Raw genomic sequence first — 22,923 nt, forward strand, 5'->3', positions numbered from 1 at the left:
AGCACCGTGGAGACGTACATCACCTATAGAGTGGTGACTAAGGTAGGTAGGGTCCTCTCACATGCTCGCTGTCTGTCAGCACCGTGGAGACGTACATCACCTATAGAGTGGTGACTAAGGTAGGTAGGGTCCTCTCACATGCTCGCTGTCTGTCAGCACCGTGGAGACGTACATCACCTACAGAGTGGTGACTAAGGTAGGTAGGGTCCTCTCACATGCTCGCTGTCTCTCAGCACCGTGGAGACGTACATCACCTACAGAGTGGTGACTAAGGTAGGTAGGGTCCTCTCACATGCTCGCTGTCTCTCAGCACCGTGGAGACGTACATCACCTACAGAGTGGTGACTAAGGTAGGTAGGGTCCTCTCACATGCTCGCTGTCTCTCAGCACCGTGGAGACGTACATCACCTACAGAGTGGTGACTAAGGTAGGTAGGGTCCTCTCACATGCTCGCTGTCTCTCAGCACCGTGGAGACGTACATCACCTACAGAGTGGTGACTAAGGTAGGTAGGGTCCTCTCACATGCTCGCTGTCTCTCAGCACCGTGGAGACGTACATCACCTACAGAGTGGTGACTAAGGTAGGTAGGGTCCTCTCACATGCTCGCTGTCTCTCAGCACCGTGGAGAGTGTGTCAATGTGACAGTGGACAAGCTGTCTGTTACCCTCTGGAGGAGCTGTCTGTTACCCTCTGGAGGAGCTGTCTGTTACCCTCTGGAGGAGCTGTCTGTTACCCTCTGGAGGAGCTGTCTGTTACCCTCTGGAGGAGCTGTCTGTTACCCTCTGGAGGAGCTGTCTGTTACCCTCTGGAGGAGCTGTCTGTTACCCTCTGGAGGAGCTGTCTGTTACCCTCTGGAGGAGCTGTCTGTTACCCTCTGGAGGACATGTGATGCTGAAGTCACCCAGGAACCCAGATCTGGAAAACACTACCTGGAATGTGGAGGGCAAAATACAACTGCCCCAACCCTTTCATTCATAAAGCGTTCTGCTGTTAGAATTCTGTGTTTATTATGTCATCAAATAGACCAAATTAGCAAGTTGCTGGAGCAACACAGTGTTGTTGTCTCTCCCCTCTCCTCACCCCTCACCTCTCCTCACCCCTCACCTCTCCTCACCCCTCATCTCTCCTCACCCCTCATCTATCCTCACCTCTCCTCACCCGTCATCTCTCCTCACCTCTCCTCACCCCTCATCTCTCCTCACCCCTCATCTCTCCTCATCTCTCCTCACCTCTCCTCTCCCCTCATCTCTCCTCACCCCTCATCTCTCCTCACCTCTCCTAACCCCCCTTTACCTCTCCTCACCCCTCTTTACCTCTCCTCACCCCTCTTTACCTCTCCTCACCCCCCCTCATCCCTCTTTATCTCTCCTCATCCCTCTTTACCTCTCCTCATCCCTCTTTACCTCTCCTCATCCCTCTTTACCCCTCCTCATCCCTCTTTACCCCTCCTCATCCCTCTTTCCTCATCCCTCTTTACCTCTCCTCACCCCTCTTTACCTCTCCTCATCCCTCTATCTCTCCTCATCCCTCTTTACCTCTCCTCACCCCTCTTTACCTCTCCTCATCCCTCTTTACCCCTCCTCATCCCTCTTTCCTCATCCCTCTTTACCTCTCCTCACCCCTCTTTACCTCTCCTCATCCCTCTATCTCTCCTCATCCCTCTTTACCTCTCCTCACCCCTCTTTACCTCTCCTCATCCCTCTTTACCTCTCCTCACCCCTCTTTACCCCTCCTCATCCCTCTTTCCTCATCCCTCTTTACCTCTCCTCACCCCTCTTTACCTCTCCTCACCCCTCTTTACCTCTCCTCACCCCTCTTTACCTCTCCTTACCCCTCTTTACCTCTCCTCACCCCTCTTTACCTCTCCTCACCCCTCTTTACCTCTCCTCACCCCTCTTTACCTCTCCTCATCCCTCTTTACCTCTCCTCATCCCTCTTTACCTCTCCTCACCCCTCTTTACCTCTCCTCACCCCTCTTTACCTCTCCTCACCCCTCTTTACCTCTCCTCACCCCTCTTTACCTCTCCTCACCCCTCTTTACCTCTCCTCACCCCTCTTTACCTCTCCTCACCCCTCTTTACCTCTCCTCACCCCTCTTTACCTCTCCTCACCCACATTTACCTCTCCTAACCCCTCTTTACCTCTCCTCACCCCTCTTTACCTCTCCACACCCCTCCTAACCCCTCTTTACCTCTCCTAACCCCTCTTTACCTCTCCTCACCCCTCTTTACCTCTCCTCACCCCTCTTTACCTCTCCTCACCCCTCTTTACCTCTCCTCACCCCTCTTTACCTCTCCTCACCCCTCTTTACCTCTCCTCACCCCTCTTTACCTCTCCTCACCCACCTTTACCTCTCCTCACCCACCTTTACCTCTCCTCACCCACCTTTACCTCTCCTCACCCCTCTTTACCTCTCCTCACCCACCTTTACCTCTCCTCACCTTTACCTCTCCTCACCTCTCCTCACCCCTCTTTACCTCTCCTCACCCCTCTTTACCTCTCCTCACCCCTCTTTACCTCTCCTCACCCCTCTTTACCTCTCCTCACCCCTCTTTACCTCTCCTCACCCCTCTTTACCTCTCCTCACCCCTCTTTACCTCTCCTCACCCCTCTTTACCTCTCCTCACCCCTCTTTACCTCTCCTCACCCCTCTTTACCTCTCCTCACCCCTCTTTACCTCTCCTCACCCCTCTTTACCTCTCCTCACCCCTCTTTACCTCTCCTCACCCTTCTTTACCTCTCCTTTTTATTTATTTATTTATTTTATTTCACCTTTATTTAACCAGGTAGGCTAGTTGAGAACAAGTTCTCATTTGCAACTGCGACCTGGCCAAGATAAAGCAAAGCAGTGTGAACAGACAACAACACAGAGTTACACATGGAGTAAACAAAACATACAGTCAATAATACAGTAGAAAAATAAGTCTATATACAATGTGAGCAAGTGAGGTGAGATAAGGGAGCTGAAGGCAGAAAAAAGGCCATGGTGGCAAAGTAAATACAATATAGCAAGTAAAACACTGGAATGGTAGATTTGCAGTGGATGAATGTGCAAAGTAGAAATATGAATAATGGGGTGCCACGAAGCAAAATAAATAAATAAATGCAGTAGGGGAAGAGGTAGTTGTTTGGGCTAAATTATAGATAGGCTATGTACAGGTGCAGCTAGTGAGTAAAGCTAGTAAAGCTAGTGAGGGAGATAAGTGTTTCCAGCTTCAGAGATTTTTGCAGTTCGTTCCAGTCATTGGCAGCAGAGAACAGGAAGGAAAGACGACCAAAGGAGGAATTGGCTTTGGGGGTGACCAGTGAAGTATACCTGCTGGAGCGCGTGCTACAGGTGGGTGCTGCTATGGTGACCAGCGAGCTGAGATAAGGGGGGACTTTACCTAGCAGGGTCTTGTAGATGACCTGTAGCCAGTGGGTTTGGCGACGAGTATGAAGCGAGGGCCAACCAACGAGAGCGTACAGGTCGCAGTGGTGGGTAGTATATGGGGCTTTGGTGACAAAACGGATGGCACTGTGATAGACTGCATCCAGTTTGCTGAGTAGAGTGTTGAAGGCTATTTTATAGATGACATCGCCGAAGTCGAGGATCGGTAGGATGGTCAGTTTTACGAGGGTATGTTTGGCAGCATGAGTGAAGGATGCTTTGTTGCGATATAGGAAGTTGATTCTAGATTTAATTTTGGATTGGAGATGTTTGATGTGAGTCTGGAAGGAGAGTTTACAGTCTAACCAGACACCTAGGTATTTGTAGTTGTCCACATATTCTAAGTCAGAGCCGTCCAGAGTAGTGATGCTGGACGGGCGGGCAGGTGCGGGCAGTGATGGGTTGAATAGCATGCATTTGTTTTACTTGCGTTTAAGAGCATTTGGAGGCCACGGAAGGAGAGTTGTATGGCATTGAAGCTCGTTTGGAGGTTAGTTAACACGGTGTCCAAAGAGGGGCCAGAAGTATACAGAATGGTGTCGTCTGCGTAGAGGTGTATCAGAGAATCACCAGCAGCAAGAGCAACATCATTGATGTATACAGAGAAGAGTGTCGGCCCGAGGATTGAACCCTGTGGCACCCCCATAGAGACTGCCAGAGGTCCGGACAACAGGCCCTCTGATTTGACACACTGAACTCTATCGAAGAAGTAGTTGGTAAACCAGGCGAGGCAGTCAGTTGAGAAACCAAGGCTGTCGAGTCTGCCGATAAGAATGTGGTGATTGACAGAGTCGAAAGCCTTGGCCAGGTCGATGAATACGGCTGCGCAGTAATGTCTCTTATCGATGGCGGTTATGATGTCGTTTAGTACCTTGAGCGTGGTTGAGGTGCACCCATGACCAGCTCTGAAACCAGATTGCATAGTGGAGAAGGTACGGTGGGATTCGAAAAATGGTCAGTAATCTGTTTGTTGACTTGGCTCTCGAAGACCTTAGAAAGGCAGGGTAGGATAGATATAGGTCTGTAACAATGTGGGTCTAGAGTGTCACCCCCTTTGAAGAGGGGGATGACCGCGGCAGTTTTCCAATCTTTGGGAATCTCAGACGATACGAAAGAGAGGTTGAACAGGCTAGTAATAGGGGTTGCAACAATTTCGGCAGATCATTTTAGAAAGAGAGGGTCCAGATTGTCTAGCCCAGCTGATTTGTAGGGGTCCAGATTTTGCAGCTCTTTCAGAACATCAGCTATCTGGATTTGGGTGAAGGAGAAATGGTGGGGGCTTTGGCGGGTTACTGTGGAGGGTGCCGGGCAGTTGACCGGGGTAGGGGTAGCCAGGTGGAAAGCATGGCCAGCCGTAGAGAAATGCTTATTGAAATTCTCAATTATAGTGGATTTATCGGCGGTGACAGTATTTCCTAGCCTCTGGTCAAAATTAGTGCACTATATAGGGAATAGGGTGCCAGCACAGGTCAAAAGTAGTGAACTATATAGGGAATAGGGTGCCATTAGGGACAAAGAATGTAATCACAGTCCAGAGGACAGATATGGGACTAGAGTAGATGGACTGTATCATGGCAACCGTCCAGTGTCTGTGATAAGGGTCGTCAGCATAGCAGCGTTGGATAACTGCCCTGGTGATAGAAGCCCTCATTATAAACCCTGCCAATGGTTGAGAGTTTTTGTTTAGTTGTGTTTACTTTGTCTGAGAATAAGAGCTTGATATTTGGCTGATTAGAGTTACCCTGGATACCCCAGACTGAATGCTGCGCTGTGAAGTGGAACAATGGTGAACACAGCGACCAGTGTGGTTTAACCAGAAGGAAGAGCCATTCCTAACCAACACAATAGTCAGGCCTAATGGGGATTCTAGCACAGATATTGTGTTAGTGTTGCCACCATACCAGAATTTTGACTTGGATGCTGATACCGGGTTTAGTAACAAAATACTCAATACCAAAACGATACTCGATACCAAAACTATACTCAATACCAAAACGATACTCGATACTGAAACGATACTCAATACCAAAACTATACTCAATACCAAAACGATACTCGATACTGAAACGATACTCAATACCAAAACTATACTCAATACCAAAACGATACTCGATACCAAAACGATACTCGATACGGGAACGATACTCAATACCGAAACGATACTCGATACCGAAACGATACTCAATACCAAAACGATACTCGATACGGGAACGATACTCGATACGGGAACGATACTCGATACGGGAACGATACTCGATACGGGAACGATACTCGATACGGGAACGATACTCGATACCAATACGATACTCGATACCAAAACGATACTGAAACGATTCTCAATACCGAAACGATTCTGGGAACATACTGGAACGATACTCAATACCAAAATATGGGATATGGGAAATGATTCTCAATACCAAAACGATATTCGAATCTGGAACGATACTCAATACCAAAATATGGGAAATGATTCTCAATACCAAAACGATATTTGAATCTGGAACGATACTCAATACCAAAACGATACTCGATACTGAAACGATACTCAATACCAAAACGATACTCGATACTGAAACGATACTCAATACCAAAACGATACTGAAACGATACTCAATACCAAAACGATACTCGATACTGAAACGATTCTCGATACTGAAACGATACTCGATACCAATACGATACTCGATACCAAAACGATACTGAAACGATTCTCGATACTGAAACGATACTCGATACTGAAACAATACTCGATACCAAAACGATACTCGATACTCGATATTATCACCATACCATATTATCACCATACCATATTATCACCATACCATATTATCACCATACCATATTATCACCATACTGGGAGACCTCACCATACCATATTATCACCATACCATATTATCACCATACTGAGAGACCTCACCATACCATATTATCACCATACCATATTATCACCATACCATTTTATCACCATACCATATTATCACCATACTGAGAGACCTCACCATACCATATTATCACCATACCATATTATCACCATACTGGGAGACCTCACCATACCATATTATCACCATACCATATTATCACCATACTGAGAGACCCCACCATACCATATTATCACCATACCATATTTTCACCATACTGAGAGACCTCACCATACCATATTATCACCATACCATATTATCACCATACCATATTATCACCATACCATATTAGCACCATACTGAGAGACCTCACCATACCATATTATCACCATACCATATTATCACCATACTGAGAGACCTCACCATACCATATTATCACCACACCATATTATCACCATACTGAGAGACCTCACCATACCATATTATCACCATACCATATTATCACCATACCATATTATCACCACACCATATTATCACCATACCATATTATCACCATACTGAGAGACCTCACCATACCATATTATCACCATACCATATTATCACCATACTGAGAGACCTCACCATACCATATTATCACCATACCATATTATCACCATACTGAGAGACCTCACCATACCATATTATCACCATACTGAGAGACCTCACCATACCATATTATCACCATACCATATTATCACCATACTGAGACCTCACCATACCATATTATCACCATACTGAGGGACCTCACCATACCATATTATCACCATACCATATTATCACCATACTGAGAGACCTCACCATACCATATTATCACCATACCATATTATCACCATACTGAGAGACCTCACCATACCATATTATCACCATACCATATTATCACCATACTGAGAGACCTCACCATACCATATTATCACCATACTGAGGGACCTCACCATACCATATTATCACCATACCATATTATCACCATACCATATTATCACCATACTGATGGACCTCACCATACCATATTATCACCATACCATATTATCACCATACTGAGAGACCTCACCATACCATATTACCACCATACCATATTATCACCATACTGAGGGACCTCACCATACCATATTATCACCATACCATATTATCACCATACTGAGAGACCTCACCATACCATATTACCACCATACCATATTATCACCATACTGAGGGACCTCACCATACCATATTATCACCATACCATATTATCACCATACCATATTACCACCATACTGAGGGACCTCACCATACCATATTATCACCATACCATATTATCACCATACCATATTATCACCATACCATATTATCACCATACTGAGAGACCTCACCATACCATATTATCACCATACCATATTATCACCATACTGAGAGACCTCACCATACCATATTATCACCATACTGAGAGACCTCACCATACCATATTATCACCATACTGAGGGACCATACCATATTATCACCATACCATATTATCACCATACTGAGACCTCACCATACCATATTATCACCATACCATATTATCACCATACCATATTATCACCATACTGAGAGACCTCACCATACCATATTATCACCATGCCATATCACCATACTGAGGGACCTCACCATACCATATTATCACCATACCATATTATCACCATACTGAGGGACCTCACCATACCATATTATCACCATACCATATTATCACCATACTGAGAGACCTCACCATACCATATTATCACCATACCATATTATCACCATACCATATTATTACCATACCATATTATCACCATACTGAGAGACCTCACCATACCATATTATCACCATACCATATTATCACCATACCATATTATCACCATACCATATTATCACCATACCATATTATCACCATACCATATTACCACCATACCATATTACCACCATACCATATTACCACCATACCATATTATCACCATACTGAGACCTCACCATACCATATTATCACCATACCATATTATCACCATACCATATTATCACCATACCATATTATCACCATACCATATTATCACCATACCATGTTATCACCATACCATATTATCACCATACTGAGAGACCTCACCATACCATATTATCACCATACCATATTATCACCATACCATATTATCACCATACTGAGGGACCTCACCATACCATATTACCACCATACCATATTATCACCATACTGAGAGACCTTACCATACCATATTACCACCATACCATATTATCACCATACCATATTATCACCATACTGAGAGACCTCACCATACCATATTATCACCATACCATATTATCACCATACCATATTATCACCATACCATATTATCACCATACCATGTTATCACCATACCATATTATCACCATACTGAGAGACCTCACCATACCATATTATCACCATACCATATTATCACCATACTGAGAGACCTCACCATACCATATTATCACCATACCATATTATCACCATACCATACTGAGAGACCTCACCATACCATATTATCACCATACCATATTATCACCATACCATATTATCACCATACTGAGAGACCCCACCATACCATATTATCACCATACCATATTACCACCATACTGAGAGACCTCACCATACCATATTATCACCATACCATATTATCACCATACTGAGAGACCTCACCATACCATATTATCACCATACCATATTATCACCATACCATATTATCACCATACTGAGGGACCTCACCATACCATATTATCACCATACCATATTATCACCATATTATCACCATACCATATTATCACCATACTGAGACCTCACCATACCATTTTATCACCATACCATATTATCACCATACCATACTATCACCATACTGAGAGACCTCACCATACCATATTATCACCATACCATATTATCACCATACCATATTATCACCATACTGAGGGACCTCACCATACCATATTATCACCATACCATATTATCACCATACCATATTATCACCATACCATATTATCACCATACTGAGAGACCTCACCATACCATATTATCACCATACCATATTATCACCATACCATATTATCACCATACCATATTATCACCATACCATATTATCACCATACTGAGAGACCTCACCATACCATATTATCACCATACCATATTATCACCATACCATATTATCACCATACCATATTATCACCATACTGAGAGACTGACTTGCCTAGTTAAATGAAGGTGTAAAAAAAATACGGTGTCCAAAAATACCGATTTCCCTTGAAATCGGCCCTAATTAATCGGCCCTAATTAACTTCTTGTCAATAGGGGGAGCTGTTAGCACTATGTTTTCTTGACGTTCCCAAATTAAACTGCCTCGTACTCAATTCTTGCTCGTACAATATGCATATTATTATTACTATTGGATAGAAAACACTCTCTAGTTTCTAAAACCGTTTGAATTATGTCTGTGCGTGAAACAGAACTGGACTTAGAGCAATTTCCCTATGTGGAGTTGAGAATGCAGAATTTTCCAACCTGTTCTCAGACCTGTGTATAACTCTGCCTGTCTTCTATTGGTTGAGATGCACTGCATACGCCTTCCCCTGGGTGTCAGCGAATAGAGGGCCTTGAAATGGAGTCTCTAGGCAGATCCGAAAGTCTATAAATTGATTGGAATCAAAGGGTCCCCTCTTTTGACTCTTCGCTCTGACGCAAGGAGGATTTTGGCATGTCGTTTTAGAAGCTCCTGTTTTAGCTCCTAGATATATCCGGCTCTGTTTTTATTCGATATAGGCTTTAAAGACATCATAATCTTGTTATTTTAAACCGAGTTATATCAGTTTGTCAGTATATTGCGATTTTCGGGTATTTCATTTTCTGGCGTTGTAGGAAGTTGGGTATCTCTCTCTCGCATGCTATTGTTTACTGCTAATTGCAACGTGGAAGATGACTTTCTCCAACCCAGCAACGATTCTTTTGGACAAAGGACACCTATCCCAAGATTCTGATGAGAGGTCATCAAAAAGTAAGAACTATTTATGCTGATAATTCATTGTTCTGTTGAAAGAAGTCAAATGCATAAGACGCCATTACTTGCAGTGTAGCCTTGCTTTATCGCACGCTGTATTGCGCAGTAACGTTAATTTAAAAAATGTAATTCAGCGATTGCATTAAGAACTAATTTGTCTTTCAATTGCTGTCCAACCTGTATTTTTTTAGTCAAGTTTATGAATAGTTTTCGATTAGAATAGGTGCCTCTCCAAGATGGCGCCGGACAGATTGCTTGAGGATTTGGACACTATTCTCATTGTATAAGCACGATTTGTGCCGCTAAATATGCACATTTTCGAACAAACTCTATATGCATTGTGTAATATGATGTTACAGGACTGTCATCTGAAGAATTCTGAGAAGGTTAGTGAAAAAATTAATGTATTTTGGTGGTTTATACGTTATCGCTATTTTTGCCTTGAATCAATGCTGGTGTGATGTTTGCTATTGTGGTAAGCTAATATAACGCTATATTGTGTTTTCGCTGTAAAACACTTAGAAAATCTGAAATATTGTCTGGATTCACAAGATCTGTGTCTTTCAATTGCTGTACGCTGTGTATTTTTAAGAAATGTTTTATGATGAGTAATTAGGTAATACACGTTGCTCTCTGTAGTTATTCTAGTCGAGTTGTGATGGTGGCTGCAATGGTAAACTATGATTTATACCTGAAATATGCACATTTTTCTAACAAAACATATGCTATACAATAAATATGTTATCAGACTGTCATCTGATGAAGTTGTTTCTTGGTTAGTGGCTATTTATATCTTTATTTGGTCGAATTTGTGATAGCTACTGATGGAGTAAAAAAAGTGGTGTCTTTTGCTAACGTGGTTAGCTAATAGATTTACATATTGTGTCTTCCCTGTAAAACATTTAAAAAATCAGAAATGATGGCTGGATTCACAAGATGTGTATCTTTCATCTGGTGTCTTGGACTTGTGATTTAATGATATTTAGATGCTAGTATTTACTTGTGACGCTATGCTAGGCTATGCTAGTAGCTTTTCTACTGATGGGGGTGCTCCCGGTTCCGGGTTTGGGAGGTGTTAGAGGTTAATCGGTCGACCTCTAGTCACCATACCATATTATCACCATACCATATGGTCGCTGCAGCAGGGAGGAGAGAGCGACTACAGGTGCTTATAACTATCCCAAGCCTAGGACCAAGAGGCATGGAGAGACAGCCTTATAACTATCCCAAAGCCTAGGACCAAGAGGCATGGAGAGACAGCCTTATAACTATCCCAAAGCCTAGGACCAAGAGACATGGAGAGACAGCCTTATAACTATCCCAAACCCCAGGACCAGGAGACATGGAGAGACAGCCTTTAGTATTTATGCCCCCAGCCTCTGGAACAGCCTGCCAGAGAACCTGAGGGGGGTTGAAACTGTGGACATTTTTTAAATATGTTTTAAAACACTTTTTAGTTGTCTCTCTGTCCCTCCAGACCATGCTGGTGGACTGACAGAGTGGTTGTTGTATGCCAGTCCTGTCTGTCTCTCTGTCCCTCCAGACCATGCTGGTGGACTGACAGAGTGGTTGTTGTATGCCAGTCCTGTCTGTCTCTCTGTCCCTCCAGACCAGTGGTTCCCAACGTTTTTATAGCCCCGTACCCCTTCAACCTCCAGCTGCGTTACCCCCTCTAGCACCAGGGTCAGCGCACTCTCAAATGTTGTTTTTGCCATCATTGTAGAGCCTGTCACACACACACACACACTATACGATACATTTATTAAACATCTATTAAACACCCGGCTCGTGGGAAGTGACAAAGAGCTCTTATAGGACCAGGGCACAAATAATAATATTATAATAATCTGTAATTTTGCTCTTTATTTAACCATCTTACATATAAACTCTTATTTGATAATCGAAAATTGTGAATAACTCACCGCAGGTTAATGAGAAGGGTGCGCTTGAAACGATGCACATAACTCTGCAATGTTGGGTTGTATTGGAGAGAGTATCAGTCTTAAATCATTTCCCACACACGGTCTGTGACTGTATTTAGTTTTCATGCTAGTGAGGGTCGAGAATCCACTCTCACATAGGTACGTGGTTGCAAAGGGCATCAGTGTCTTAACAGCGCGATTTGCAAAGACAGGATACTCTGATCGAAGCCCAATCTAGAAATCTGGCAGAAATCTGATTAAATTAAATTTTCACAGAACAGCTTGTTGCAATTTCGATGAGACTCTTTAAAAAAAAAAAAAATGTCTTATTTATTTTTTATAATTTTACCCCTTTTTCTCTCCAATTCCGTGGTATCCAATTGGTAGTTACAGTCTTGTCCCATCGCTACAACTCCCGTACGGACTCGGGAGAGGCGAAGGTCGAGAGCCATGCGTCCTCCGAAACAGAACCCAACCGAGCCGCACTGCTTCTTGACACAACGCACATCCAACCCGGAAGCCAGCCGCACCAATGTGTCGGAGGAAACACCGTACATCCTGGTCTCACCGCGCACTAGCGACTCCTGTGGCGGGCCGGGCGCAGTGCACGCTGACCAGGTCGCTAGTGCGCGATGAGACCAGGATGTCTGGATAACGAATCCAGTTGTTTGTGTCATCCATTTCGGGAAAGTACCTTCGTAATTGCGCACCCAACTCACTCAGGTGCTTCGCTATATCACATTTGACATTGTCCGTAAACTTGAGTTCATTTGCACACAGAAAATCATACAATGATGGAAAGACCTGTGTGTTGTCCTTGTTAATGCAGACAGAGAAGAGCTCCAACTTCTTAATCATAGCCTCGATTTTGTCCCGCACATTGAATATAGTTGCGGAGAGTCCCTGTAATCCTAGATTCAGATCATTCAGGGGAGAAAAACATCTCCCAGATAGGCCAGTCGTGTGAGAAACTCGTCATCATGCAAGCGGTCAGACCAGTGAAAATTATGATCGCAAAGAAAACTTTTTAAGCTCATCTCTCAATTAAAAAAAATGTGTCAATACTTTGCCCCTTGATAACCAGCACACTTCTGTATGTTGTAAAAGCGTTACATGGTCGCTGCCCATATCATTGCATAGTGCAGAAAATACACGAGAGTTCAGGGGCCTTGCTTTAACAAAGTTAACCATTTTCACTGTCGTGTCCAAAACGTCTTTCAAGCTGTCAGGCATTCCCTTGGCAGCAAGAGCCTCTCGGTGGATGCTGCAGTGTACCCAAGTGGCGTCGGGAGCAACTGCTTGCGTTACCACTCCACTATGTCTCCCTGTCATGGCTTTAGCTCCATCAGTACAGATACCAACATGAGCAGCAGCTACGTTTGGCTACATACGGACCATATTCCCGAGAGAGAGTAACGGTTAATGTGATTGAATGTTAACTATTTGACTAGGCTACCTGTATTTGACATTGTGTTGTTATTTCGCTGAACACTAGATGGTTTAATTGTATTTTTGGCAGTGAAACATTGAAAAATATAAATGGACTGTTTGAAAATGTGAAGGAAAAAAAAGTTTAAAAAAAAGTTACATTTATAATTTTTTTGAAAATGTGAATCACATTTTTATTTGGCGTACCCCCGACGGGATTGTGCATACCCCAGTTTGGGAATTACCTGCTCCAGACCGGTGGAGTTTGACCTACCACAGTACTCGGAGGTGGTTAGGTTTAGGGTTAGGTAACACAGTGAAACCCTCCATGTCTCCCTCTCTCTCTCTCTATCCAGACAACGCGGGTGGAGTTTGACCTACCAGAGTACTCCGTGTGGAGACGCTACCAGGACTTTGATTGGCTCAGGACCAAGTTGGAGGATAGTCAGCCTACACATCTCATACCAGTAGGTAACCCTTAACCCCTGACCCTGACCCTAGACTACACATCTCATACCAATAGGTAACCCTTCACCCCTGACCCTAGACTCCACATCTCATACCAGTAGAGAACCCTTAACCCCTGACCCTAGACTCCACATCTCATACCAGTAGATAACCCTTAACCCCTGACCCTAGACTACACATCTCATACCAGTAGATAACCCTTAACCCCTGACCCTAGACTCCACATCTCATACCAGTAGGTAACCCTTAACCCCTGACCCTAGACTACACATCTCATACCAGTAGATAACCCTTAACCCCTGACCCTAGACTCCACATCTCATACCAGTAGGTAACCCTTAACCCCATGACGCTGACCCTAGACTACACATCTCATACCAGTAGGTAACCCTTCACCCCTGACCCTAGACTACACATCTCATACCAGTAGGTAACCCTTAACCCCTAACCCTAGACTACACATCTCATACCAGTAGGTAACCCTTAACCCCTGACCCTAGACTACACATCTCATACCAGTAGGTAACCCTTAACCCCATGACGCTGACCCTAGACTACACATCACATACCAGTAGGTAACCCTTAACCCTTAACCCCTGACCCTAGACTACACATCACATACCAGTAGGTAACCCTTAACCCTTAACCCCTGACCCTAGACTACACATCACATACCAGTAGGTAACCCTTAACCCCTGACCCTAGACTACACATCTCATACCAGTAGGTAACCCTTAACCTCTGACCCTAGACTACACATCTCATACCAGTAGGTAACCCTTAACCCCTGACCCTAGACTACACATCACATACCAGTAGGTAACCCTTAACCCCTGACCCTAGACTCCACATCTCATACCAGTAGATAACCCTTAACCCCTGACCCTAGACTACACATCACATACCAGTAGATAACCCTTCACCCCTGGCCCTGACCCTAGACTCCACATCTCATACCAGTAGGTAACCCTTAACCCCTGACCCTGACCCTAGACTACACATCTCATACCAGTAGATAACCCTTCACCCCTGACCCTAGACTACACATCTCATACCAGTAGATAACCCTTAACCCCTGACCCTAGACTACACATCTCATACCAGTAGATAACCCTTAACCCCTGACCCTAGACTACACATCTCATACCAGTAGATAACCCTTAACCCCTGACCCTAGACTACACATCTCATACCAGTAGGTAACCCTTAACCCCTGACCCTAGACTCCACATCTCATACCAGTAGAGAACCCTTAACCCCTAACCCTAGACTACACATCACATACCAGTAGATAACCCTTCACCCCTGGCCCTGACCCTAGACTCCACATCTCATACCAGTAGGTAACCCTTCACCCCTGACCCTAGACTACACATCACATACCAGTAGATAACCCTTAACCCCTGGCCCTGGCCCTGACCCTGACCCTAGACTACACATCTCATACCAGTAGATAACCCTTCACCCCTGGCCCTGACCCTAGACTCCACATCTCATACCAGTAGGTAACCCTTCACCCCTGACCCTAGACTACACATCTCATACCAGTAGGTAACCCTTCACCCCTGACCCTAGACTACACATCTCATACCAGTAGGTAACCCTTCACCCCTGACCCTAGACTACACATCTCATACCAGTAGATAACCCTTAACCCCTGACCCTAGACTACACATCTCATACCAGTAGGTAACCCTTCACCCCTGACCCTAGACTACACATCTCATACCAATAGGTAACCCTTAACCCCTGACCCTAGACTACACATCTCATACCAGTAGGTAACCCTTCACCCCTGACCCTAGACTACACATCTCATACCAGTAGGTAACCCTTAACCCCTGACCCTGACCCTAGACTACACATCTCATACCAGTAGGTAACCCTTCACCCCTGACCCTAGACTACACATCTCATACCAGTAGGTAACCCTTAACCCCTGACCCTAGACTACACATCTCATACCAGTAGGTAACCCTTAACCCCTGACCCTAACCCTAGACTACACATCTCATACCAGTAGGTAACCCTTAACCCCTGACCCTAACCCTAGACTACACATCTCATACCAGTAGGTAACCCTTCACCCCTGACCCTAGACTACACATCTCATACCAGTAGGTAACCCTTCACCCCTGACCCTAGACTACACATCTCATACCAGTAGGTAACCCTTAACCCCTGACCCTGACCCTAGACTACACATCTCATACCAATAGGTAACCCTTCACCCCTGACCCTAGACTCCACATCTCATACCAGTAGAGAACCCTTAACCCCTGACCCTAGACTCCACATCTCATACCAGTAGATAACCCTTAACCCCTGACCCTAGACTACACATCTCATACCAGTAGATAACCCTTAACCCCTGACCCTAGACTCCACATCTCATACCAGTAGGTAACCCTTAACCCCTGACCCTAGACTACACATCTCATACCAGTAGATAACCCTTAACCCCTGACCCTAGACTCCACATCTCATACCAGTAGGTAACCCTTAACCCCATGACGCTGACCCTAGACTACACATCTCATACCAGTAGGTAACCCTTCACCCCTGACCCTAGACTACACATCTCATACCAGTAGGTAACCCTTAACCCCTAACCCTAGACTACACATCTCATACCAGTAGGTAACCCTTAACCCCTGACCCTAGACTACACATCTCATACCAGTAGGTAACCCTTAACCCCATGACGCTGACCCTAGACTACACATCACATACCAGTAGGTAACCCTTAACCCTTAACCCCTGACCCTAGACTACACATCACATACCAGTAGGTAACCCTTAACCCCTGACCCTAGACTACACATCACATACCAGTAGGTAACCCTTAACCCCTGACCCTAGACTACACATCTCATACCAGTAGGTAACCCTTAACCTCTGACCCTAGACTACACATCTCATACCAGTAGGTAACCCTTAACCCCTGACCCTAGACTACACATCACATACCAGTAGGTAACCCTTAACCCCTGACCCTAGACTCCACATCTCATACCAGTAGATAACCCTTAACCCCTGACCCTAGACTACACATCACATACCAGTAGATAACCCTTCACCCCTGGCCCTGACCCTAGACTCCACATCTCATACCAGTAGGTAACCCTTAACCCCTGACCCTGACCCTAGACTACACATCTCATACCAGTAGATAACCCTTCACCCCTGACCCTAGACTACACATCTCATACCAGTAGATAACCCTTAACCCCTGACCCTAGACTACACATCTCATACCAGTAGATAACCCTTAACCCCTGACCCTAGACTACACATCTCATACCAGTAGATAACCCTTAACCCCTGACCCTAGACTACACATCTCATACCAGTAGGTAACCCTTAACCCCTGACCCTAGACTCCACATCTCATACCAGTAGAGAACCCTTAACCCCTAACCCTAGACTACACATCACATACCAGTAGATAACCCTTCACCCCTGGCCCTGACCCTAGACTCCACATCTCATACCAGTAGGTAACCCTTCACCCCTGACCCTAGACTACACATCACATACCAGTAGATAACCCTTAACCCCTGGCCCTGGCCCTGACCCTGACCCTAGACTACACATCTCATACCAGTAGATAACCCTTCACCCCTGGCCCTGACCCTAGACTCCACATCTCATACCAGTAGGTAACCCTTCACCCCTGACCCTAGACTACACATCTCATACCAGTAGGTAACCCTTCACCCCTGACCCTAGACTACACATCTCATACCAGTAGGTAACCCTTCACCCCTGACCCTAGACTACACATCTCATACCAGTAGATAACCCTTAACCCCTGACCCTAGACTACACATCTCATACCAGTAGGTAACCCTTCACCCCTGACCCTAGACTACACATCTCATACCAATAGGTAACCCCTGACCCTAGACTACACATCTCATACCAGTAGGTAACCCTTCACCCCTGACCCTAGACTACACATCTCATACCAGTAGGTAACCCTTAACCCCTGACCCTGACCCTAGACTACACATCTCATACCAGTAGGTAACCCTTCACCCCTGACCCTAGACTACACATCTCATACCAGTAGGTAACCCTTAACCCCTGACCCTAGACTACACATCTCATACCAGTAGGTAACCCTTAACCCCTGACCCTAACCCTAGACTACACATCTCATACCAGTAGATAACCCTTCACCCCTGACCCTAACCCTAGACTACACATCTCATACCAGTAGGTAACCCTTCACCCCTGACCCTAGACTACACATCTCATACCAGTAGGTAACCCTTCACCCCTGACCCTAGACTACACATCTCATACCAGTAGGTAACCCTTAACCCCTGACCCTGACCCTAGACTACACATCTCATACCAGTAGGTAACCCTTCACCCCTGACCCTAGACTACACATCTCATACCAGTAGGTAACCCTTAACCCCTGACCCTAGACTACACATCTCATACCAGTAGGTAACCCTTAACCCCTGACCCTAGACTACACATCTCATACCAGTAGGTAACCCTTCACCCCTGACCCTAACCCTAGACTACACATCTCATACCACATCTCATACCAGTAGGTAACCCTTAACCCCTGACCCTAGACTACACATCTCATACCAATAGGTAACCCTTCACCCCTGACCCTAGACTACACATCTCATACCAATAGGTAACCCTTAACCCCTGACCCTAGACTCCACACCTGTAACGTAGGTACTAGTTTAACTGGTTGGATCTGAACAGTTTCCCGCTCAGAAAACAAACATCTTAAGCTTCAGAGAAATTCCCTCTTGGGCACTCTTACTCAATTACATTTCAATTTAAGGGCTTTATTGGCATGGGAAACATATGTTAACATTGCCAAAGCAAATTAACTAGATAATAAACAAAAGTGAATTAAACAATAAAAATGAACAGTAAACATTACACTCACAAAAGATTAAAGACATTACAAATGTCATATTATATCTATATACAGTGTTGTAACGATGTGCAAATAGTTAAAGTACAAAAGGGAAAATTAATAAGCATAAATATGGGTTGTATTTACAGTGGTGTTTGTTCTTCACTGGTTGACATTTGCTCAGTACATTGTTTTCACTGAGGAAATGTACAAGTCTGCTGTTAATGATCATGCAGATGATTTCCCCAAGGTTGCTGTTGACACATATCCCACGGTAGTTATTGGGGTCAAATTTGTCTCCACTTTTGTGGATTGGGGTGATCAGTCCTTGGTTCCAAATATTGGGGAAGATGCCAGAGCTGAGGATGATGTCAAAGAGTTTTAGTTTAGCCAATTGGAATTTGTGGTCTGTATATTTGATCATTTCATTGAGGATACCATCAACACCACAGGCCTTTTTGGGTTGGAGGGTTTGTATTTTGTCTTGTAGTTCCTTCCATGTAATTGGAGAATCCAGTGGGTTCTGGTAGTCTTTTAAAAGTTGATTCTAAGATTTATATTTATTTATAGATTTGTATTTGATAATTTATGTTTACTCTCTCTCTGTCCCCCCCACTTCATCTCTATCTCACACTCTCGTGCGCTCTGTCACGCTCTCTCCTCTCGCTCTCTCTCTTCTCTCGCTTTCTCTCGCTCTCTCTCTTCTCTCGCTCTCTCTCTTCTCTCGCTTTCTCTCGCTCTCTCTCTTCTCTCGCTTTCTCTCGCTCTCTCTCTTCTCTCGCTTTCTCTCGCTCTCTCCTCTCGCTTTCTCTCGCTCTCTCTCTTCGCTCTCACACACTCTGTCACTCTTGCTTGCGCTCTGTCTCGCTCTCTCTCCTGTCTCGCTTGATCTCTCTTGTGCTCTCTCTGCCTGCGCCCTCCAGCCCCTCCCTGAGAAGTTTGTGATGAAGGGCGTGGTTGACCGGTTCTCTGAGGAGTTTGTTGAGACGAGGAGGAAAGCGCTGGATAAGTTCCTGAAGAGAGTGGCTGATCATCCTGTCCTATCGTTCAACGAACACTTCAACTCCTTCCTCTCTGCCAAGGTATGTTATTAGAGCTCTGCTTCCCGAGCCCGGCGGGCTCAGACGTTGTCGGGTTAGGACCGGGTAGGGGCTGTTTGTCATCAATAACCCAGGTATGGGTAGGACTCGGGTTGAATTAAATTGATCAGTAACATTTTGAAGCTGAGCCATTTGCTGGTGCTCTGCTGCTCAGTACAGTCATATCTGACTATGATCATAACATGATGTCAGAAGTACTTCGACCTCGTCAAATATAAGACAGGAAAGATTATTTGTTATAATGTTCCTTGAGTTGTCGGAGTTTAGACCAAAAGTAGCCAACAGCTAACTGCTCTGTCAAGTCTCTTCATTCGTTGAGCAGAGCAAGAGATACATTTGAGAAGACGGGAAATCGTATTTACACGGGGGGGGGGGGTTCAGGGAGTGACTGACAGCTACCAGCAGAGAATGGATTGACTAGCAGAGGAAGTTTGTAGTTTCGGGCCGGGCCTTAAATTAGGCAGAATCATTCGGACCTGGGTAGGGTAGGGCCTGAAGGTCACTGGCATGGGTACGGCTCAGGCTTAACTTTCATGCCCATGCAGGGCTCTATATAGTATGTTAGCATGGGAGGTATTACAATACTGTACATATCTCTCTCTCGTAACTCTGTAAATTAAATAAAGTTTTAAGGAGTATCCAATCCAAGTCTTTCAGACATCAGTTAGTCTAATGTTGTAACAGTGGTGGACAACATGTTGTGGTGTTAACCTGCGTGTTGTGGTGTTAACCTGCGTGTTGTGGTGTTAACCTGCGTGTTGTGGTGTTAACCTGCGTGTTGTGGTGTTAACCTGCGTGTTGTGGTGTTAACCTGCGTGTTGTGGCGTTAACCTGCGTGTTGTGGTGTTAACCTGCGTGTTGTGGTGTTAACCTGCGTGTTGTGGTGTTAACCTGCGTGTTGTGGTGTTAACCTGCGTGTTGTGGTGTTAACCTGCGTGTTGTGGTGTTAACCTGCGTGTTGTGGTGTTAACCTGCGTGTTGTGGTGTTAACCTGCGTGTTGTGGTGTTAACCTGCGTGTTGTGGTGTTAACCTGCGTGTTGTGGTGTTAACCTGCGTGTTGTGGTGTTAACCTGCGTGTTGTGGTGTTAACCTGCGTGTTGTGGTGTTAACCTGCGTGTTGTGTTGTGGTGTTAACCTGCGTGTTGTGTTGTGGTGTTAACCTGCGTGTTGTGGTGTTAACCTGCGTGTTGTGGTGTTAACCTGCGTGTTGTGGTGTTAACCTGCGTGTTGTGGTGTTAACCTGCGTGTTGTGTTGTGGTGTTAACCTGCGTGTTGTGTTGTGGTGTTAACCTGCGTGTTGTGGTGTTAACCTGCGTGTTGTGGTGTTAACCTGCGTGTTGTGGTGTTAACCTGCGTGTTGTGATGTTAACCTGCGTGTTGTGATGTTAACCTGCGTGTTGTGGTGTTAACCTGCGTGTTGTGGTGTTAACCTGCGTGTTGTGGTGTTAACCTGCGTGTTGTGGTGTTAACCTGCGTGTTGTGGTGTTAACCTGCGTGTTGTGGTGTTAACCTGCGTGTTGTGGTGTTAACCTGCGTGTTGTGGTGTTAACCTGCGTGTTGTGGTGTTAACCTGCGTGTTGTGGTGTTAACCTGCGTGTTGTGGTGTTAACCTGCGTGTTGTGGTGTTAACCTGCGTGTTGTGGTGTTAACCTGCGTGTTGTGGTGTTAACCTGCGTGTTGTGATGTTAACCTGCGTGTTGTGGTGTTAACCTGCGTGTTGTGGTGTTAACCTGCGTGTTGTGGTGTTAACCTGCGTGTTGTGGTGTTAACCTGCGTGTTGTGGTGTTAACCTGCGTGTTGTGGTGTTAACCTGCGTGTTGTGGTGTTAACCTGCGTGTTGTGGTGTTAACCTGCGTGTTGTGTTGTTAACCTGCGTGTTGTGTTGTTAACCTGCGTGTTGTGGTGTTAACCTGCGTGTTGTGGTGTAACCGCGTGTGTGGTGTTAACCTGCTGTTGTGCTGTTAACCTGCGTGTTGTGGTGTTAACCTGCGTGTTGTGGTGTTAACCTGCGTGTTGTGGTGTTAACCTGCGTGTTGTGCTGTTAACCTGCGTGTTGTGCTGTTAACCTGCGTGTTGTGGTGTTAACCTGCGTGTTGTGGTGTTAACCTGCGTGTTGTGGTGTTAACCTGCGTGTTGTGTTGTGGTGTTAACCTGCGTGTTGTGTGTGGTTTAACCTGCGTGTTGTGGTGTTAACCTGCGTGTTGTGGTGTTAACCTGCGTGTTGTGGTGTTAACCTGCGTGTTGTGGTGTTAACCTGCGTGTTGTGGTGTTAACCTGCGTGTTGTGGTGTTTAACCTGCGTGTTGTGGTGTTAACCTGCGTGTTGTGGTGTTAACCTGCGTGTTGTGGTGTTAACCTGCGTGTTGTGTGTTAACCTGCGTGTTGTGATGTTAACCTGCGTGTTGTGGTGTAACCTGCGTGTTGTGGTGTTAACCTGCGTGTTGTGGTGTTAACTGCGTGTTGTGGTGTTAACCTGCGTGTTGTGGTGTTAACCTGCGTGTTGTGGTGTTAACCTGCGTGTTGTGATGTTAACCTGCGTGTTGTGGTGTTAACCTGCGTGTTGTGGCGTTAACCTGCGTGTTGTGGCGTTAACCTGCGTGTTGTGGCGTAACCTGCGTGTTGTGGCGTTAACTGTGTTGTGGCGTTAACCTGCGTGTTGTGGCGTTAACCTGCGTGTTGTGGCGTTAACCTGCGTGTTGTGGCGTTAACCTGCGTGTTGTGGCGTTAACCTGCGTGTTGTGGCGTTAACCTGCGTGTTGTGGCGTTAACCTGCGTGTTG

At 45.3% G+C, this 22,923-nt stretch overlaps 1 protein-coding gene across 1 annotated transcript in view; it reads left to right on the forward strand.

The window, feature by feature from the left end:
- Positions 1 to 20,126, forward strand: part of LOC120042169 (sorting nexin-30-like) — a gene marked incomplete at its 3' end in the record, with an annotated part of 29,201 nt that extends 9,075 nt beyond the window's left edge. The window contains exons 3-4 of the mRNA XM_038987032.1: positions 14,036 to 14,146; positions 19,968 to 20,126. Of these exons, the coding sequence (XP_038842960.1) occupies positions 14,036 to 14,146; positions 19,968 to 20,126 (270 nt within the window). The remainder of the gene's footprint in view (positions 1 to 14,035; positions 14,147 to 19,967) is intronic.
- Between the last annotated feature and the right edge of the window lie 2,797 nt (positions 20,127 to 22,923).

The sequence above is a fragment of the Salvelinus namaycush genome, unplaced genomic scaffold, assembly GCF_016432855.1.
Source record: "Salvelinus namaycush isolate Seneca unplaced genomic scaffold, SaNama_1.0 Scaffold627, whole genome shotgun sequence".
Classification (NCBI taxonomy): Eukaryota; Metazoa; Chordata; class Actinopteri; order Salmoniformes; family Salmonidae; genus Salvelinus; species Salvelinus namaycush.